This window comes from Eptesicus fuscus, chromosome 18, assembly GCF_027574615.1.
Source record: "Eptesicus fuscus isolate TK198812 chromosome 18, DD_ASM_mEF_20220401, whole genome shotgun sequence".
Lineage (NCBI taxonomy): Eukaryota > Metazoa > Chordata > Mammalia > Chiroptera > Vespertilionidae > Eptesicus > Eptesicus fuscus.
This window is the reverse complement of record NC_072490.1, coordinates 29,061,760-29,078,947: the sequence shown is the minus strand read 5'-3', so window position 1 is coordinate 29,078,947 and position 17,188 is coordinate 29,061,760. Positions and strand designations below refer to the sequence as shown.

General features: G+C 38.2%; 1 protein-coding gene across 3 annotated transcripts in view; it reads right to left on the bottom strand.

Annotated features, from left to right (window-relative positions):
* PPP2R3A (protein phosphatase 2 regulatory subunit B''alpha) overlaps positions 1-16,566 on the bottom strand; it is a 118,072-nt gene extending 101,506 nt beyond the window's left edge. The window contains exon 1 of one of the 3 annotated variants that reach the window (XM_054729475.1): positions 16,450-16,566. Coding sequence is in view for 1 of the 3 variants with exons in the window: in XM_054729474.1 (XP_054585449.1) it covers positions 1,551-3,542 (1,992 nt within the window). In the remaining 2 variants the exon portion in view is untranslated. Of the gene's footprint in view, positions 1-275; positions 296-1,550; positions 3,823-16,449 lie in introns of those variants that run through there. The other 2 variants (XM_054729474.1, XM_054729476.1) reach the window with 2 other exon arrangements.
* Between the last annotated feature and the right edge of the window lie 622 nt (positions 16,567-17,188).

Below are 17,188 nucleotides of genomic sequence, written 5' to 3'. Positions count from 1 at the left end.
TTATAATATACCAGATTATGTAATAACATTACTAATACTACTGAGGCTGCCTGTGTACCCTCAGTTCAGTCTCTCTCCCTTCCCTCAGGGATTAATCACTATTCTGAATATTGGTATTTGGTGTATCAATGTATTTCTTCATAATTTTTGTATGAATGGACATATCACTACATAAGTCATATCATTATTTTACAATTTGCTTTGTTGATTTGCCTTTGTCTGAATTCACACACACTGACATATATGGTTACTCATGTGGTAGAGATATTGCTCACCGAATATTCTATGTGCTTCCCTGTGTTTCTTAGCCTTTAAATCGAAATCACTGGAATGTGAGCAGAAGGGAAGTGTGTCATGTGTAGAACAAAGTGGTTAAAAGCACTCTCTCTTTCTTCCTCTTCCTCAGTGAACTCATAAGCCACATATTCCAGACGGGGCCATAGGGCAGCTGAAGGAACATGAAGCATCCATCAGCCTGGATCCTTGAGTGAGGGGGAGCAGAGTTTCTAGTTAACCCATGTTGGACATACAAAATGAATAAGAAGTAATCCTGTTATACTAAAACAAACACAAATGAGATTTTTCTAGGATTATTCAAAAGCAATACTGTCAGTAGCGAGGTAGATTCAAAGCCTTTTGAAAATACTTCTGTCCTATGACCCCAGGGTGATATTTATTCGCACTTGCATAAAGAAGCAAATCTCACCTGGCTGGTGTGGCTAAGTGGTTGAGCTTAGACCTATGAACCAGGAGGTCATGGTTCAATTCCTGGTCAGGGAACATGTTGTAGGCTTGATCCCCAGTAGGGGGCATACATCTCTTTCCCTCTCCCTTCCTTTCTGAAATCAATACAAATATATTGGGGGAGGAGGGGGAAGAAGTAAATCTCATATACTCTAGTCTTTACCTTCTTTGAAGATCGATTGAACTAACAATACTTTTCAGAGTAGTACCCTACATGTTCGCGTACTGTTAAGTTTTGTTTTCGCAACCTAGGTATGTGCCCTGACTCGGAATTGAACCGCAACCTTTTGGTACATAGGATGACTCTCTAACTAACTGAGCCATATTGGCCAGGGCTCTCCAATTAGATTTTAAGCTCTTCAAGAATCATGTCTTCTTTTCTTTTGTACCCCAAACTGCACCTAATAGTCTACACAGGCATGTAGTAATGAATGGTCTACTGTTTGACTGGGGAGGATGAGTACTAATATTAAATGCCCACTTTGTGTAAGGCACCTTGGCTGTGCTTCACACATTATCATGATCCTTACTATTTCCATTATGTAAATGAGGATATTAAGGCTAAGTAAGTTTCCTTTGGTCACAGAGTTAAGAAGATGAAGGGTGTGGGAAGGGCAGCTGAAACCAGTTCACTTGACTTTATAGCCTTTGCTTTTTAGTTTTTCCCACTAAGTGAGAGCATGCCTAGAGTAGGGCAGGAAATTTAGAACAGAGAATGGGTAACAAAAATAGTTTTGTTTATAAATTTTACAAACATTAAAACAGTTCTTTGGAGACTTTCAGGACTCAAAATTGTTGGGTCTTACCTTGATCACCTCTGGAGTCTGCTGAATCAAAACCACTGAAGTAGTATCTTTCATTTTATCACCATCAGGATTTCTACAGACTGATAAATTGGCCTGGGAAGAAGTTGTCAAGGTTTCCTGTAGAATTTGCATCATTTCCTTTTCTTGTGATAAGCTCCCTCTGCCTGATTTACATTCAACTAGTTCTTGAGCAAAGTCTTCAATGCTTTCCAGGATTCGTAGTAAGAGGGCTCGATCTTCTTCCTCTATTTTGTGTCCATTGGTTTCAATGATCCTTGTTAGACAGGAAGGTGAGACTTTTTCCATGGGTGAAGAGAGTTTAGATTTAGGCTCAAGATCTACAGGAAGCTGATCAGTCAACTGACCATGATTATTTAAAGAGTTAGAGTTTTTACCTTTGGCAAGTGGCTCTCTTAGAGAGGTCTCCATTCTCTGTGAAAAAGATTCCAAATCCATTAACAACTTATCTATCTCTTCCTTACTGTTAGAATTCATAAAATCTCTGTGGTCTTCCTCTTCACCTTTAGGAACTTTTGACTTAAGATCTTCCTTAGGTAGATTAACTACTGGTTTCTCAAATATCTTACCAATTTCATTTTGTACTGAGGCAGGATATTTTTTAAGATGACTACCATGGTCTGAAAATTCTGCTCTATCTTCATTTACCTTCAACAATTCCTGACTGAGTCCATTCTCTGCCCTTTGTCCTTTACCTACCGCTTTCTTTCCATCTGACTCTTCTTCAATATAAAGGGTTTCCATTAGGTCACCAGAAGAAACATTTCCTAAAGCATTCACAGTTAATGACCGTGACTGAAGCTGGACATCTTTTAGAGTTCTGGGATCATTTATCTCTAAGTTACATAAAGAATTTGTAGAGTTGTTTGGAATGGATTTTACAGTGTCTATTTTCCTAGAACTATGCTTGTCATCTTGTAATTCTATAGTTTGAAACTGTCCAGGGTAAGGGGCTGAGAGCTGGACAACATCTTCATATTTAGGGGGCTGCTCAGTGCCAAATATTGGGGAGAAGGGAGTCAGTTGTAAACTAGGCATATTACTGATCAGTTCTGTTAAATCTATAGCCTCATTATTCCCAGATTGCATAAATTCAAATGGTAGCTTTTTCAGATAGGATGCTAACCTGGTCATTACATTCATATAGACAATTTCAGAGCTAGAAACTGCATCATTACCATTTCCTTCATTGATGCTACTCCCTGACTTTTTCTTTATGCATTGTTTTATAATGTCTGTGCATTTTTTCAAATCCTCAGAGCATTTCAGCAAGATGTCCAAGCACACCTTTATGTCTGTTCCAGAAGAAAAATTATCTATTTTATGTTTTTCTAAAATCTGAGTAACCAGGTCTTCTTCAGAGAAGTTGTGAAGAAACATCGAAGTCAAATTCATATCAAGTGAGTTTCTATGGGACAAAGATTTTTCCTCAACTGAGGAACTCCGGAGTAAACCAAAGGATGATGAGTTCCCATCATTGTTATAATGGCCACAGAGCAAGTCAAAATCAACTGACCTCCTATTAAATGAGTCAGACTTAACTTTCCTTCCCTTTTTGTAAGCTGCATGGTTAGAGTTTTTGAGTTTTTCAAGGGAAAATTCTTTTATTTTCCCACTGGCAAAACTGATTGCTTCTCCTGCAATGTCCTTTAAGTTACAGGTATTCTGAAATGTAGTTCCTTTCTTGACCCTGGGTATGCCTGCGAGGGCCTGATGGGGATAGTCACTTTCAGTTGAGGAAAACACATTCTCGTGGGGTAGAAACATGGAGTCCAGATCCACATCTTTGAACTGAGACACAGGGATGTGTAAGTCTGCACAGACACTACGATGTACCACAATGCAGTCAACTCCATGTGCGAAGGTGTGACAGGTTCCAGTGCAATAATGTATAGCTTGCTCAAAACGCCGGTCTATCACCACACTGCTGTAGTGGTTCACAGTACTAACCACAAGTCTGTAAGTTGCTGCCATAATATTAAATCTACTTAGTGGTGGGACTTGAAATTTTCTAGAACTTGTTTCAAGTAAATTCTCCTAAATGACACTCAGCTGAAAATATATTTGACAATGTTCAGTGGTTTCATGCAATTATAACAACCTTTCCCACAAAGGGAAACCATCCAAATTTGAGGTTTGGTAACTGTAAGGATACAGTAGCTATTGCACATATGTGCTTGTAGTAGCAAGTCTAATAATTTAATAATTGTGCTTTTTTGTTTTATTTAGTAATATCATGATACTATAGGAGTATTTTTATAAAAAATATCCTTTTTTATATTAACTGTTCTTCAGCAATTCTATGATGCACAAATTTATTGTCATAAATTTATTGTCGTAAGTCTTAGTTGGTAGTATAGAAGTGTTGTGATAACTGAGTCCTCCAAAGGTTTAAATGATCCATTTTTCTGTGAATGAGAAGAAACCTATAAAGAAAAAAGAAAATAATTAAAAGGAAATATATTTTAATATCAAGAGAACCTTTCATTTCCTCTTCTTTGTATCCCTTATGTAGTTAATTATCAAGCCTTATTCTTTGCCATTATCACTGACTGCTGATCTTTGATTCATGCCTTTATTTCATCAAACCCTACACTCCTTACTACCTAGAGAAGTATTATCTCAACTTTGCCTTGTTACAATTGCCTCCCAGTTGGTATTTCTTATCCCACACTCCTTACCACTTTACATGAAACTAACAAGTACTTCCATCAAAGTACTTGTTTAACAACACAAATACTTGTTCTTGATCTACAAGTTCCTCTATACTTGGAAATTATTCTCCCATCATCCTCTCTTTTCTCACTAAGAAAGAAAAACAAACAAAACTTCATTACTGTTCTTGATCCCAGACTCTTAAATCCTGCCATATGCAGGATCTCTTTCTCTCTCTCACCATCAAGAGGATAACATTTACTTAATTGTTCTCTTACTTAAAAAAAAAAAAAAGGCTTCTAAATCATGTTGTAGTCGCTTTCCAAAAAGGTTCAATCAATGTATCAATGTATTCACTCAATCAATAAATATTGAGTGCCAGGCACTTGCTAAATGCTATGAATACGGAGCTTAAACATATAATTTAGATGGTACTACGTGCTATGGAGAAAAAGGAAGTGGGGCAAAGGGTTTAGAAAGGAAGGGAGGATGCTGTGTTATAAAGGGCAGTAAGAGAAAACCTCACTGACTCATTAACAGAGACCTGAAAGAAGAGAGGAGATATTTTGGGTTAAATCATACCAGGCAGATTAACCATTAAGTGCAAAGGCCCTGAGGTGGGAGCATGCTTGATTTACTAAAATGACAAGGAGGCTAAAATGACTGGAGCAGAGAAAGCAAGGAGGGCAGTGTGGGAGATGAGGTCAGAAAGGAAAGGTGGGAATCTAAAAAATACAGTGTCTGTAGACTACTGTGAGGAATTTGGCTTTACTCTGAGCAAGCTTGGTAACAACTGATGACTAGTGAGCAGAGGAATGACATGAACAGACTTACATTTTAAATTGGTAATTTTGGCTATCGTGTTCAGAGGAGATTGTAGAGGAGCAAGATAAGAAGCAGGGGAAAAAGTTAGGGGCTATTACAATAAATTAGGTAAGAAGACGAGGGGACTTGGACCAGGAGAATAACAATGGAGATGTTTAGATGTAGTATATATTTCAAATGGTTTGCTGAAGGACAGAATGTGTGATATTACTGTATCAAGAATGATGCAGTAAGGCAATGAAAGCAAGGAGATGATGACAGTAAAGGAGGAGATCAATAGCACCAATGCACCATCAATAGTAGTGATGTTTCAACAATAGAGCTTTTACCCATTTAATAATGAAACAGAACTTCACTGCTTTCATTTTTATTTCTTCAATCATAGAGAACTGTTTTGCTTATTCTCTTTCTTCTTTGGTAAATTGTCTATTGCTCATTTAGGCATTAGAGATTTAGTAAATACAGATTCAATTAATGCAATTAATTCATGAAGAACCCTTTCTTTTGTTGAATTCTTATACTGGTTAGAGTATATTTCCTGGCTTTTTGGATCCAATGATTACTCTTGTTTTTGTGCCAGTCTTACACTATTGTAATTACTGTTGTCTTATTTAGTTTCATTCCAACAATATTCCTTTATTTCTCTCTTTGTGGTTTTCTTCAGGTAGGTTACCCCTCATTCTTCTTGTCCTTCGGTGTCTTAACTTTGTTGCTATCTCATCCTCCACTTCCTTGATGACTCATTAAACTAGATAGCATGCAAGATGGGTGAAGCTGAAGCAGAAAGAAGTTCCATAGTAAAGGAAGTGCCCAGTAATTCTTAAGTAAAAATGCAAAGAAGCCAAAGAAGAATAGTGTTATGGGACAAAAGACTAGAACATGGCAATTATAGGAATTACCTTCTCAAAAGATGCACATCCAGAAGACAGGGAAGAAACTGCACCAAACAAAAAACTATAAACCTTTTCAGAAATACAAGATTTTTAAAGCGCTTTTGGGTAAGGATAAGAAGGCAAAGAAAATACAAATGACACTGTCAAGAAAGTATATTAGGATAAGTGAATGAAAGATATTAGAACTATATCCTAATACAGGTGATACAGGTGATAGACAATACAGGTGATAAAACTGATCCAGGGAAAATTTAAATATCCAGATACCTATTAAAAGGCATCAGATAAATTCCTAAATTGGCATAAACCTATTTTATTTCTATAAAATTTGAGAAATTAAAGAAGAGAAGTATTTATCTAGGTTTGAATATAAATAAAACAACTGGTTGATAACATGACAGAAAATATAAGAAAGTAATAGTGTAATATTAGAATTTGAAATAGTCCAGGAAGAGAGAACACTGGCTAAAGTCAGACATGTGCTTTTTGACCAGTACTGCCCAATAAAACTTTTCTGGGTTGATAGGAATATTCTATGTTTAAATCCCCACACTGCTGTCTGTTTACAGTGGCCTCACATAAAAGGTGGTTAACTTTTGAAGCCTGTTGCACCTGCAAAATGGAGATAATAGTACCCATCTCAAGAGGATTAGGTTAACATGTCAAAAGCTTAAAACAATAGGTAAGACACAGGAAATGCTCAATAATTATTGTTATAATGTTACTCATCAAGTATTTTCTACTCTGAACCAGGCCCTGGGAGAATGATACTGAATAATTTATCATAGTGGCCCTAAGTGCACTTATTGATTAATGGGGTAATGAAAGAGGCAGGCACGGTGGGTATCAGGAGTACTAGGGTGGGGCTTCTGTTTTTCCCCATTATGCTCACAATTAATACATGCTCTTTTCAGAAAGATTAGAAAATACTCATAAGTACAAAACATTTTAATTACCCATATAATCATTCAGAAATAACCACTGTTGATATTTTTATGGATCTACATCCTAACATTTTCTTTTCTTAAATATATTTTTATTGATTTCAGAGAGGAAGAGAGAGGGGGAGAGAGATGGAAACATGAATGATGAGAGAGAATCACGCCCCCTACTGGGGATCAAGCCCACAACCTGGCATGTGCCTTGACCGGGGAATTGAGCTGTGACCTCCTGGTTCATAGTTCGACATTCAACCAGCAGGGCCTGACATTTTCTTATAAAAATTTATAAATGTATATGTTTTATAAATATTGTACCACACTATGTATCTTATAACTTACTTTAAGCTAGCAATTTTCATAAACATACTTCCATGTTGAATCATTTTAATAGACATAATATTTTATCATATAGATAAAATACAGGGGTAGGCAAAAGTAGGTTTACAGTTGGGAGTCTGGGGAAATAAGTTTATTCTTGAATTATTGTTTATTAAGTATTGTATTATTTATTTATATTATAACTATGAACCTAATTTTGTCTACCCCTGTATTTAGTCATTTGCTATTGCTAGACATTTAGGTTATTTACTATTTTTGTTCCTAAATAAACTGTGATAAACATTCAGATATGTGTGTGTGTGTGTGTGTGTATACACTTCACATAGTTATCCAGTTAGTGGTTTTTTTTAATTGATTCCGAGGGAAAAAAACATTGAGTTATTGTTTCACTTATTTATGTATTCATTAGTTGCTTCTTGTATGTGCCCTAACCTGAGATGAACCCATAATCTTGGTGTATTGGGAAGATCCTCTAACCAACTGTCCAGTTATTTTCTTAGAATACTGTATTTTCCGGCGTATAAGACAACTTTTTAACCCAAGAAAATCTTTTCAAAAGTCGGGGGTCGTCTTATATGCCGGGTGTCGTCTTATAGGGCGGGTGCTGAAACTTCCGAGCCGGACTGGAGAATCTGCGGTCGCTGCATGTGGTGGGGGGAGCTCAAAAATGGCCGCACTCCGTTCATTTCAATGGAGCCGGACAGAGACCGCAAGTGTGTCCGGTCAGCTCCTTTTTGTGCCACATACGGTCTCCATCTGGCTCCACTGAAATGAAAGGAGTGCGGCCAGGTGCTTGCCGCATATGGCGGGGATGCGGCCGCGGCCGATTTTGAGCTCCCCGCCACCGTATGCGGCGACCATATGAAAGCAGCAAGGGCAGCGCTGTACAAGTATGGTAGAAGAAAATCCACTCACCAGGATTCGTGGAAAAAAGTGACTTAATGTGGTCCCGATGACAAGGTGAGGGGACGCCTCACCGGGAAGGTGTAAGTGAAGGGCGGAGCAAGCTGCAGGCGTCCAGGACGCCCGGGGTATGGAAAAAAGAGATAGAGCTGTGCCCAGAAAAACACGCCTCTTTCACCCGTCTGGCCCGCCCTTGTATCCTTGTATCCTATTACCGTACCTCCTTCTCTGCCTCTCAGATCTCGCTCCTGAGGACTGCAGTGAAGCGGCGTTGCTAACTCGCCAGGGACTTGCCCGGCACTTGCTCTCTCTCTCGTTTGTTATCTTCCTCCTATCATCATCAGTTCCAGTTTGGTTGACAGCTTAGAAAACAAACAGCATGGCAGCTCCCATGGGTTTATTGTCTTATCCTTCCTTTCAGCTTTAGAGTGAATTAGGAAAAGTTTAATCCACTTGCACTGTTTTATGTTTACATGTTTGATAACAAAGAGCCTTATGTTTATAAGTGACAGTTTCCCTGCTAAGTACCTGCATGTCATAAGCATTTAAATTAAAATTACCATATTGAAATCAAATCTGATGTTTTTTTAATTTTTATTTGGTGTGCATTGGAAGAGGGTTAGTCTTATACGGCGAGCATATCCCAAACTCTATATTTTAACTGGAAAAGTTGGTGGTCGTCTTATACGCCCAGTCGTCTTATACGCCGGAAAATATGGTACATTCCAAGTAGTAGAATGTGGAGTCAAAAGGTAGGGGTGTGTGTGTACGCGCATGCGTACTTTATTTATTTCAGAGAGGAAGGGAGAGGAAGAGAGATAGAAACATCAATGATGAGAGAGAATCACTGATCAGCTGCCTTCTGTATACCCCCTACTGGGTATTGAGCCCACAATCTGGGACCTCATGACCCAGGTTGACACTCACTTTTTAAAGGTTCTTAAATAGGGTCAATCTGTCCTCCAGAAAAATGACAAACTTTTACTTCCAATATTAGGGTAAAAGGCTCATTTTTCCACATTCTCCTTGAGTGACTACCACTCTTTAAATCTTTGCTAATTTGTTAGATGAAGAAATGGAAGTGTGTTGTTTTAATCTGCACCTAAACAGCTTTTTATTTAGTAGACATTTTGTTTTGTTCATTTTTGGGAAACCTATCTTCATGCTCTTTGTCCATAGTGAGAGAGAGCATCTAAATCAGACTGAAGAGTCTGGAAAGGTTTTCCCAAATAAGGGATATATGTGCCTTGTTTTGAAGGAGTAATGAGAATTACACGAACAGGAAAGGAATAATACTCTAGGCAGAGGGAAACATATATGTGAAGGCTCAGAGGCCTAACGCGGCACAGTGAGTTCAGAACTATCAATAGTTCTGGCTAATTTTACTGGGGGGAGTGTACAGACAACTAAGAGGGGAGGAATGCAGAGAACAGCAGCAGGAACTAGACCACAGATGACTGCTTTGTGTTCTAAACTGAGGAGTCTGAGCTTTAATGAAAACTATGGGAAAAACAAAGACTTTTGGGTTGGGGAGTAACATGATGAGATTCATGTTTTAGAAAGATCCTTTCAGCATCTGAGTGGAGACATGGAAATCAATTAGGAGGCTACAGTAATAATCTGGGCAAGAAATGGTGAGAACCTAAACCAAGAAGGTGCAGTAGTTAGCAAAGGGGAAGGCACTGAAAAGATAGTCAAAGAGGAAGAATTCACACAACAGGAGGAGGGAAAGTAAGAGGGTGGAATCTTGGATTTCGGGTTGGGTATTGGGAGCAAGTGTGGTTACTCCCAACACAGACTTTGTGTGTGTGTGTATTTTTAATTTTTTATGGAAGGTGGCCATAGAAAAAACAGAGTTTTATTCTGAATGTGCTGTTTGAAGGGGTACCTGAGGAAAATCCAGGTGAAGATAAAAACCTGGAGGTCAGCAGAAAGATCTGAACTAGAGATACAGCCCTGAGAGGTTACCCACGGTGACTGCAAACAGTGAGAAGACTCTGGGCTGAGGATCACTGACATTTCTGGATTAAACAGAGGAATAGAATTTTTAGAGGGAGGATAAGAAGGAAAAGGAAGAGCCAGTAAGGTAATATGGAAACCTCCACACTAGTCCGTTTTCTATTGAATGCTGCTGAGAGGTCAAGGAAAAACAAAAATTACCCACTGGATCTGTCAATATGATGGTAACCTTATATTGGCAAAGGGTAACCTTAGCAACTATGATGTAAAAAAAAAAAATCGCAAAGCTGGTCCCAAAGACTATCTATATATATAAAAAGCTAGCAACCAGAACGCCTTAACGACCAGTTGCTATGACGCCCACTGCGGCCAGTGAACCAGCCCGATCGCGGGGTGGGGCCGGCTGGCCAACTCTCTGTGGCCCTTCCCCTTGGCTGGCCCCGCCCCTGATCAGCCCCCACCACCCCGATCGGCCTGCGGCCCCTCCCTCAGTCAGCTCTAGCCCCGATCGCCCTCCCACACCAATCGGGGGTACGGCTGGCCTTCCCACCGCCCACAGCCCCTCCCCATGTCCGACCCCATCCCCAACCGGCCCCCCATCCCAATCGGGGGTGGGGCCCATGGGCCAATCACCCTCAGCCCCTCCTTCCAGCCAGTCTGGCCCTGATCGGGCCCCAATCGGGGTGGGCTGGATGGCCAACCTCTCGACAGGCCCGGTCCCGATCCGCTCCAATTGGGGTCAGGCTGGCCGGACCCCACCTGTGCACAAATTCATGCACTGGGCCTCTAGTGTATGTATAAGAGTGACACATAATTTAAAATAGCTGTCAATATAAGCCTAAAAGAACTCTTTCAAAAAAAAAGAAGAAAAAAGTTCTGAATGATAAAGTATGTATCATTGCCTGAGTTTATTCTTTCTTAATGGCATATGAAATGAAGTCTGTTTTATAATCTTTGATTTAATGAAATATGGTGAAAATTTTCAGTCAGTCTAAACATCTATATTGTATAGGGGTAGAGAGCAACATATAATAGACGTCCTGGCAAATTATAGTTAATCATTCTGAATGTTTACATTTATCCCACCTCAGGTCTTGTTGTATGGTGCCATCCCATTGCCCAAGACTTTATCTCTCCTGATTTCTTTCATTCCTGGAAAGGGTCAGAGTCTATTTTCCCAACTTCTGCCTATGTGGCTCATATGCAACTTCCAGAGTTCATTCAACTCTTACTATCACTTCCACTTTAAGCAATTTATGATTACTCTAACAAGTACTTCCCAGTGGTTCCTGGTATTACTCCATAGTAAACTGCTATATGGCCATTGCTGATGAAATGGATTTGTTGTGAAACAAAGGGACAGAAGCAGCAGACAAGAAAATAGTATAAAACTGAATTTTGAAAGAGCCTTACTAGGTGAAGAGGGATTAAACTGGACCTTGTAAAAGAAAAAAATCTATAAAGGCACAGAGATATGAAAAGACCTTGTGTGTTTGGTATTGCTGAAGTTGAAAACGTACAATATGGATTTTACAGTTTTAAGGTCTCCTCCAAACAGTAAGTACAAAATTAAGAATATAAACTGCATCTTAAAAAGACCTAGGAGACACTGTAACTCTAAATCACTATATATGATAGAAAACAGAAGCAGGAATGGTAAATGACTTAGCAGAGTAGAGGAGGAAGGGATACTGATGGCAAGCAAACCAATTCACCCTGCACAACCCAAAAAAGGTCCAGATTTGGAGGTACTAGGTACCATAGAAAACGGGCTAGTGTGGAGGATTGAGCATAGGGGGATTGTTTGAAATTTTACAAAGGAAAGAGAACTCCCCACCTACACTGCACAAACTCAAAAAATCATCCCTTCTTCATCCTGCTGAAGACAGGATATTTGATGGTAAAAAAAAAAAAAAAAAAAGAACCAGGAAAGCACCAATCCAGGAGTATCACACTCAGAGTTAGTAAAAGACTGAAAATTGAAATAGGTACATTCTTGTCTTATTACATTCTGATCAATAAACCTATCAGCCCTACCCAGGTCAAGATCACAAGAAACCAAGCTTATTACCTCCAGCTCCCAGCCCCCATTGTGGATTAAAGAATCCTTTTCTGGAGTTTAGAAATCCCATCTAACCACATGATAGCCTTATACTGAAGCCCATTAATTGACAAATGCTACTTTAATTTTAATCAATTTTACTGATGCATAATTTACATACTCTAAAAAATGTACAGATTTAGTGTACAGTTCAATTTGATTTAACAAGAACCATGTAACTACTGCCCTAAAAAAGACAGAACATTTACATCACCCTAAAAATATCCTTCTGAACTTTCCCAATCAATTCCCCTAACCCCCAATATCTGTCAATCACTGATCTGATTCCTATCACTACAGATGAGTTTTGCCAGTTCTAGATCTTCATATGAATGTAATCATAAAATATATATACTTTTCAGTCTGGCCTCTCTCTCAGCATAATGGTTTTGAGGTTAATCCATATTTCTGCATGTATCAACTGCTTATTTCTAAGCAGGTATTCTATTTGTCTTATCTATTCACCAGTTGATAGACATTAGGGTTTGTTTCTAATTTAGGCTATTACAAATTAAAGTTGCTATGAACAGGCAACTAAAAGTCTTTTTGTGGATATGTGTTCATTTCTTTTGGGAAATTAACAATGGAATTACTGAGTCATAATAAGTGTATGTTTAACTTTATAAAAACCTGTAAAACTGTCTTCCAAAATGGTTCTACCATTTTACACTCTCATCAACACTTGAGAGCTCTAGTGGCTCTACATCCTTTGGATATTTGTCATTTTTTTAATTTTAGCCATTTTAGTGGGTATGAAATGCTATCCCATTGTGACTTTAATTTACATTTCCCTAATGACTAATGATGTTGAGCACTTATTCATAGGCTTATTAGCAATTCATCTGTATCTTTTGTGAAGTGTCTTCAAATCTTCTGGATTGTCTTTGATTCCCCAGTTCTAAGAATTCACTTATGTACTTTAGATACAGATATTTTCTCTGGTCTGTGGCTTCACTTTCCATTTCCTTAGCAGTAGAGGTTTTAATTTTACTATTTTTTATTAATCCAAATAATCAATTTTTCTTTTATAGTTAATACATTTGTATCATGTCTTAAAAATCTTTTCTTATAATGAAGTTTTTCTCTTAAAGTTTTTTTTGTAGTTCTATATTTCCAACTCTTATGTTTAGCTCTATGATTTATTTTAAATTAATTTTTATGAATGGTTATAAGTCTGAGTTTGAAGATCATCCAACACTCTATTTATTTAGTCAAAAGACTGCCCACTGAGTTAAATTGGAACCTTTGTTGAAAAAACAAATGGCCACATATGTAAGTTTATTTATACACTAGAGGCCCAGTGCATGATTGAATCATGCACGTGTAGGGTCCCTTACACGCTTTCGCCTTTCCCGGTGGAGCCTGGTGCTGGAGCAGACAGGCACCCAGCTCCCACGCTTGTGATGGTCCGCGGCCGCTGAGGGGGGCTACCCTGCTGTTGAGAGGCGCAGGGGGCTGGACTCCCGCCCCCAGTGCCTCTCAACGGCCGGCCGCTGAGGGGGGCTGCCGCGGACACCTGGCTACCCTGCCGTTGAGAGGCGCAGCTGGGTGTCCGTGGCAGGCCCCCTCAGCGGCTGCGGATCTGGCCGTTGAGAGGCACAGGGGGCGGGAGTCCCGCCCCCTGCGCCTCTCAACAGCAGGGTAGCTCCCCTCAGTGGCAGCGGATCCGTGCCTCTCAATGGCCGGATAGGCCACCCAGAGTCCCGCCCCCCAGCCTCCTGCCGCCCAATCGTGGGCATAGCGGAGTGATGGTAATTTACATGTTACTCTATTATTAGATAGGATTCTCTACTCTTGTGTCTTTATATACACCAGTACCATCCTGGGATTTTGATTGGAATCTCAATGAATTTAAATCTCCATTTGGTGATAATGGAGACCTTAAAAATATTAAGTCTCTAATCCATGCAATCCATTAACATAGTATATGTCTCCATTTATTCAGATGCTCTTTAATTTTTCTCAGCAATGTTTTTGCAGGCCTTTCATTAAATTTATTCCCAAGTATTTTATGTTTTCTGATGCTAATACAAACGGTACTGCTATTTTATTTGCATTTTCCCTGGTGTTTATTGCTGGTGTAAAGAAATACAGTTAATTTATGTACATTGTTCTTGTTATTTGGCACTTTGCTAAATTCACTTATTAAGAGTAGTATTTTTTCTTTTTTTTTTGTAAATACCTTGGGATTTTTTTTCAAAGACAATCATGTTGTCTGAGAAGAGATAGTTTTACTTTTTCCTTTCTAATATTTACTGCCTTCTTATTAATTTTTATTAACAAACTGGCTAGAATCTCCATAACAATAGTGACTAGAAGAGGTGAGCAATAAGGTATAATGATAGCTGTAGGTTTTGATATCCTTTATAAAGTTGAGAAAGCTCTCTTCTATTTCTTGTTTGTTGCGAGTTTTTAAAAAATCTCATATGGTTGTTTAATTTTGTCAAATACCTATTCTGCATTAATTGAGATGATCACATATTTTTTACCCTTGACTTTGTTAATGTGGTAGAACAGGGGTGAGAGAACTGAAATTCATATTAGGAAGGCAAGACTTAGTGTTTAAAATTTATGAATGAAAAAAAATAAAATTTATGAATGATAAATTTACAATATGTATGTATTTATAAATATGGAGGTAAAAATGGAAAAGATAGCTAAAAAAATTGATAGTGGTTGTCTCTGAGGAGCAGCCTAATTGGAAAACTGATATATTTTAAAAGCCTTTTAAGCCTTGACACTTTAAATATGAGAATTAATATATAATATTAATAACAAATTTAAAAATTAAAAATGGGTCTGTGAAGGTGTAAAGGTAAGACTGGGGCTGATTACTGTATGCTAAGCCTGGGAACAAAGGTGTAGGGGAGATGAATTCAGCTTAAGGAATGGGTTATTTTGGTGGGACATCCAGAAGATATTCCTCATGTAGATGGATATATGTGGCAGGGAAGCAATAGCAGTTGAAAATAAAGGTCTGGAATAAGCATCAGATAAAAGTTTTAAAGCCACAAGAGTGGACAACACTGAACATATATAGCATGAGAAAAGGATCAAGGACAGAATTTTGAGAAAGGCTGGCATATATGAGGTGAGAAGGATGCCAGGAAAGACACAGAGAATTAATTTTCAAGTGGCAGGAAAAGATCCAGCAAAATATGACACAGAAGTCAAGGGATCAAAGTGTTTCATTCCTCCAACATGCTGAATTCCAAAGATTTTGTTTGCCAATAAACATTAGAACTATAGTTTTCTTTTATAAGTATTTCTCCCTAACTTTATGGAAAAATTTATTAAGCTAATAAAACCTTAAACAACATAAGTATAATGATGGAAAATAGAGAATGGTGTTACACATATTTTTTATGTTGCTATTGTGTTCTATTTCAGGAAACATCTGGAACAGAAAGTATGAGGTAAAGAACTTCCACTGCTTATTTCAACTGATGAAAGGGTTCAAGAAGAAAATAATCAACATAAATCTTATAGACACAAAAGTGGTTAAATATCCATGTCACTTAGATGGGACATTTGAAGACAAGAAAGAGGAAAAATTTTAGAAAAATTATTAAAAGCTTTTATTTAACAGAGTACACAAGGTGTGATGATTCAGAAGTAATGAGTCACTTAGAAATAATAAAACTATTAGTTTGCCTGGAAAACACAGGCACTCTCTGGTGGATGACTCAGTATGAAAACTGAACCCAAGAGAAAAATTTAGAGGATCCATAAAACTACTTGTAGGGAAAAAAAGGAGACCTGGAATATTTTATTTGTTGTGTTCACTTCAAAAATAGTTTGGAAAATAAATTAAGAAATTTCTTAGGCCCTAGCTGGTTTGGCTCAGTGGATAGAGCGTCAGCCTGCAGACCAAAGGGTCCTGGGTTTGATTCTGGTCCAGGGCATGTACCTTGGTTGCAGGCTCCTCCCCAGCCTGGGCCTTGGTCAGGGCTCATGCAGGAGGCAACCAATCAATGTGTTTCTCTCACATCAATGTTTCTCTGTCTTTCTCTCTCTCTTCCACTCTCCCTAAAAATCAATGGAAAAATATCCTTAGGTGAGGAGTTGATAGAGAGAGAGAAAAGAAATTTCTTAGAAGGGAAGATTTTTCTAATGCTCAAAAGAAATTATATACATAAATATTGAAAGAATGATTAATGTTTTAGGTTTAGGGCTGTCTTAATGAGACTAAATGTAAAATAAGAACATTTCAGTAGCAGGCTTGATTTGAGCCTATGGAAATTAGAAAGTGCTTAAAAACTTACTTTTATTTTTACTCCAGTGGAGAAACAGAAAATGTGCCTGAGAGGTAAAGCACCAGGTGGGCAGTCAGGAGCTCCTGTCCCAGCTTCAGCTTCTACACTGACCAACTGAGTAAGTTGGTCAAGTCACTTCCCTCACTGGGATGTCACCTTCTCTTCTGGATAAACAGGATGAAAGATGGTTCTGGGATCTAGGGAACACGAGAAAAGCAAAAATTTTTTCTTGGTTAAAATCTTTTTTTTAAAAAAAGCTATATTTTACCAGAGAACTATTTTGTATTACTTGATGTGGGAAGCACAATGAACTGGCTATTAATTTTCAATGCATGTAATTTGCAAAGCTACTGGTTGCTCTGAGTACTGGCTCTGAAAGGAACCTTTGGGGGTTAAAATTTTACTATTTTAAACAATTATTACATACCAAAACATCAACACTAGTTGTCTGTCTGCTGGTAGTATTTTAAGTTAATTTAATTCACATATTTTCCTTTTCTAAATCTTTTTCTTATTTTGGAGATACATAAAAATCAAAATGCATTCTATATTTAAAAATCATTTGGACAGGTTAGAAGAACATATATATATACAATGCAGTTTAATAAACTTTTGAGTGCCACTATAAGCCAGGCACTCTTCAAGACGAGCAAACTATAATCAATGATTCTGCCTTAAAGCAGCTTGCAATGTGAGTAGGCAGAGAAGGAGGATACCTAACTTCTACATCAAAGAAAACATTCCAGAG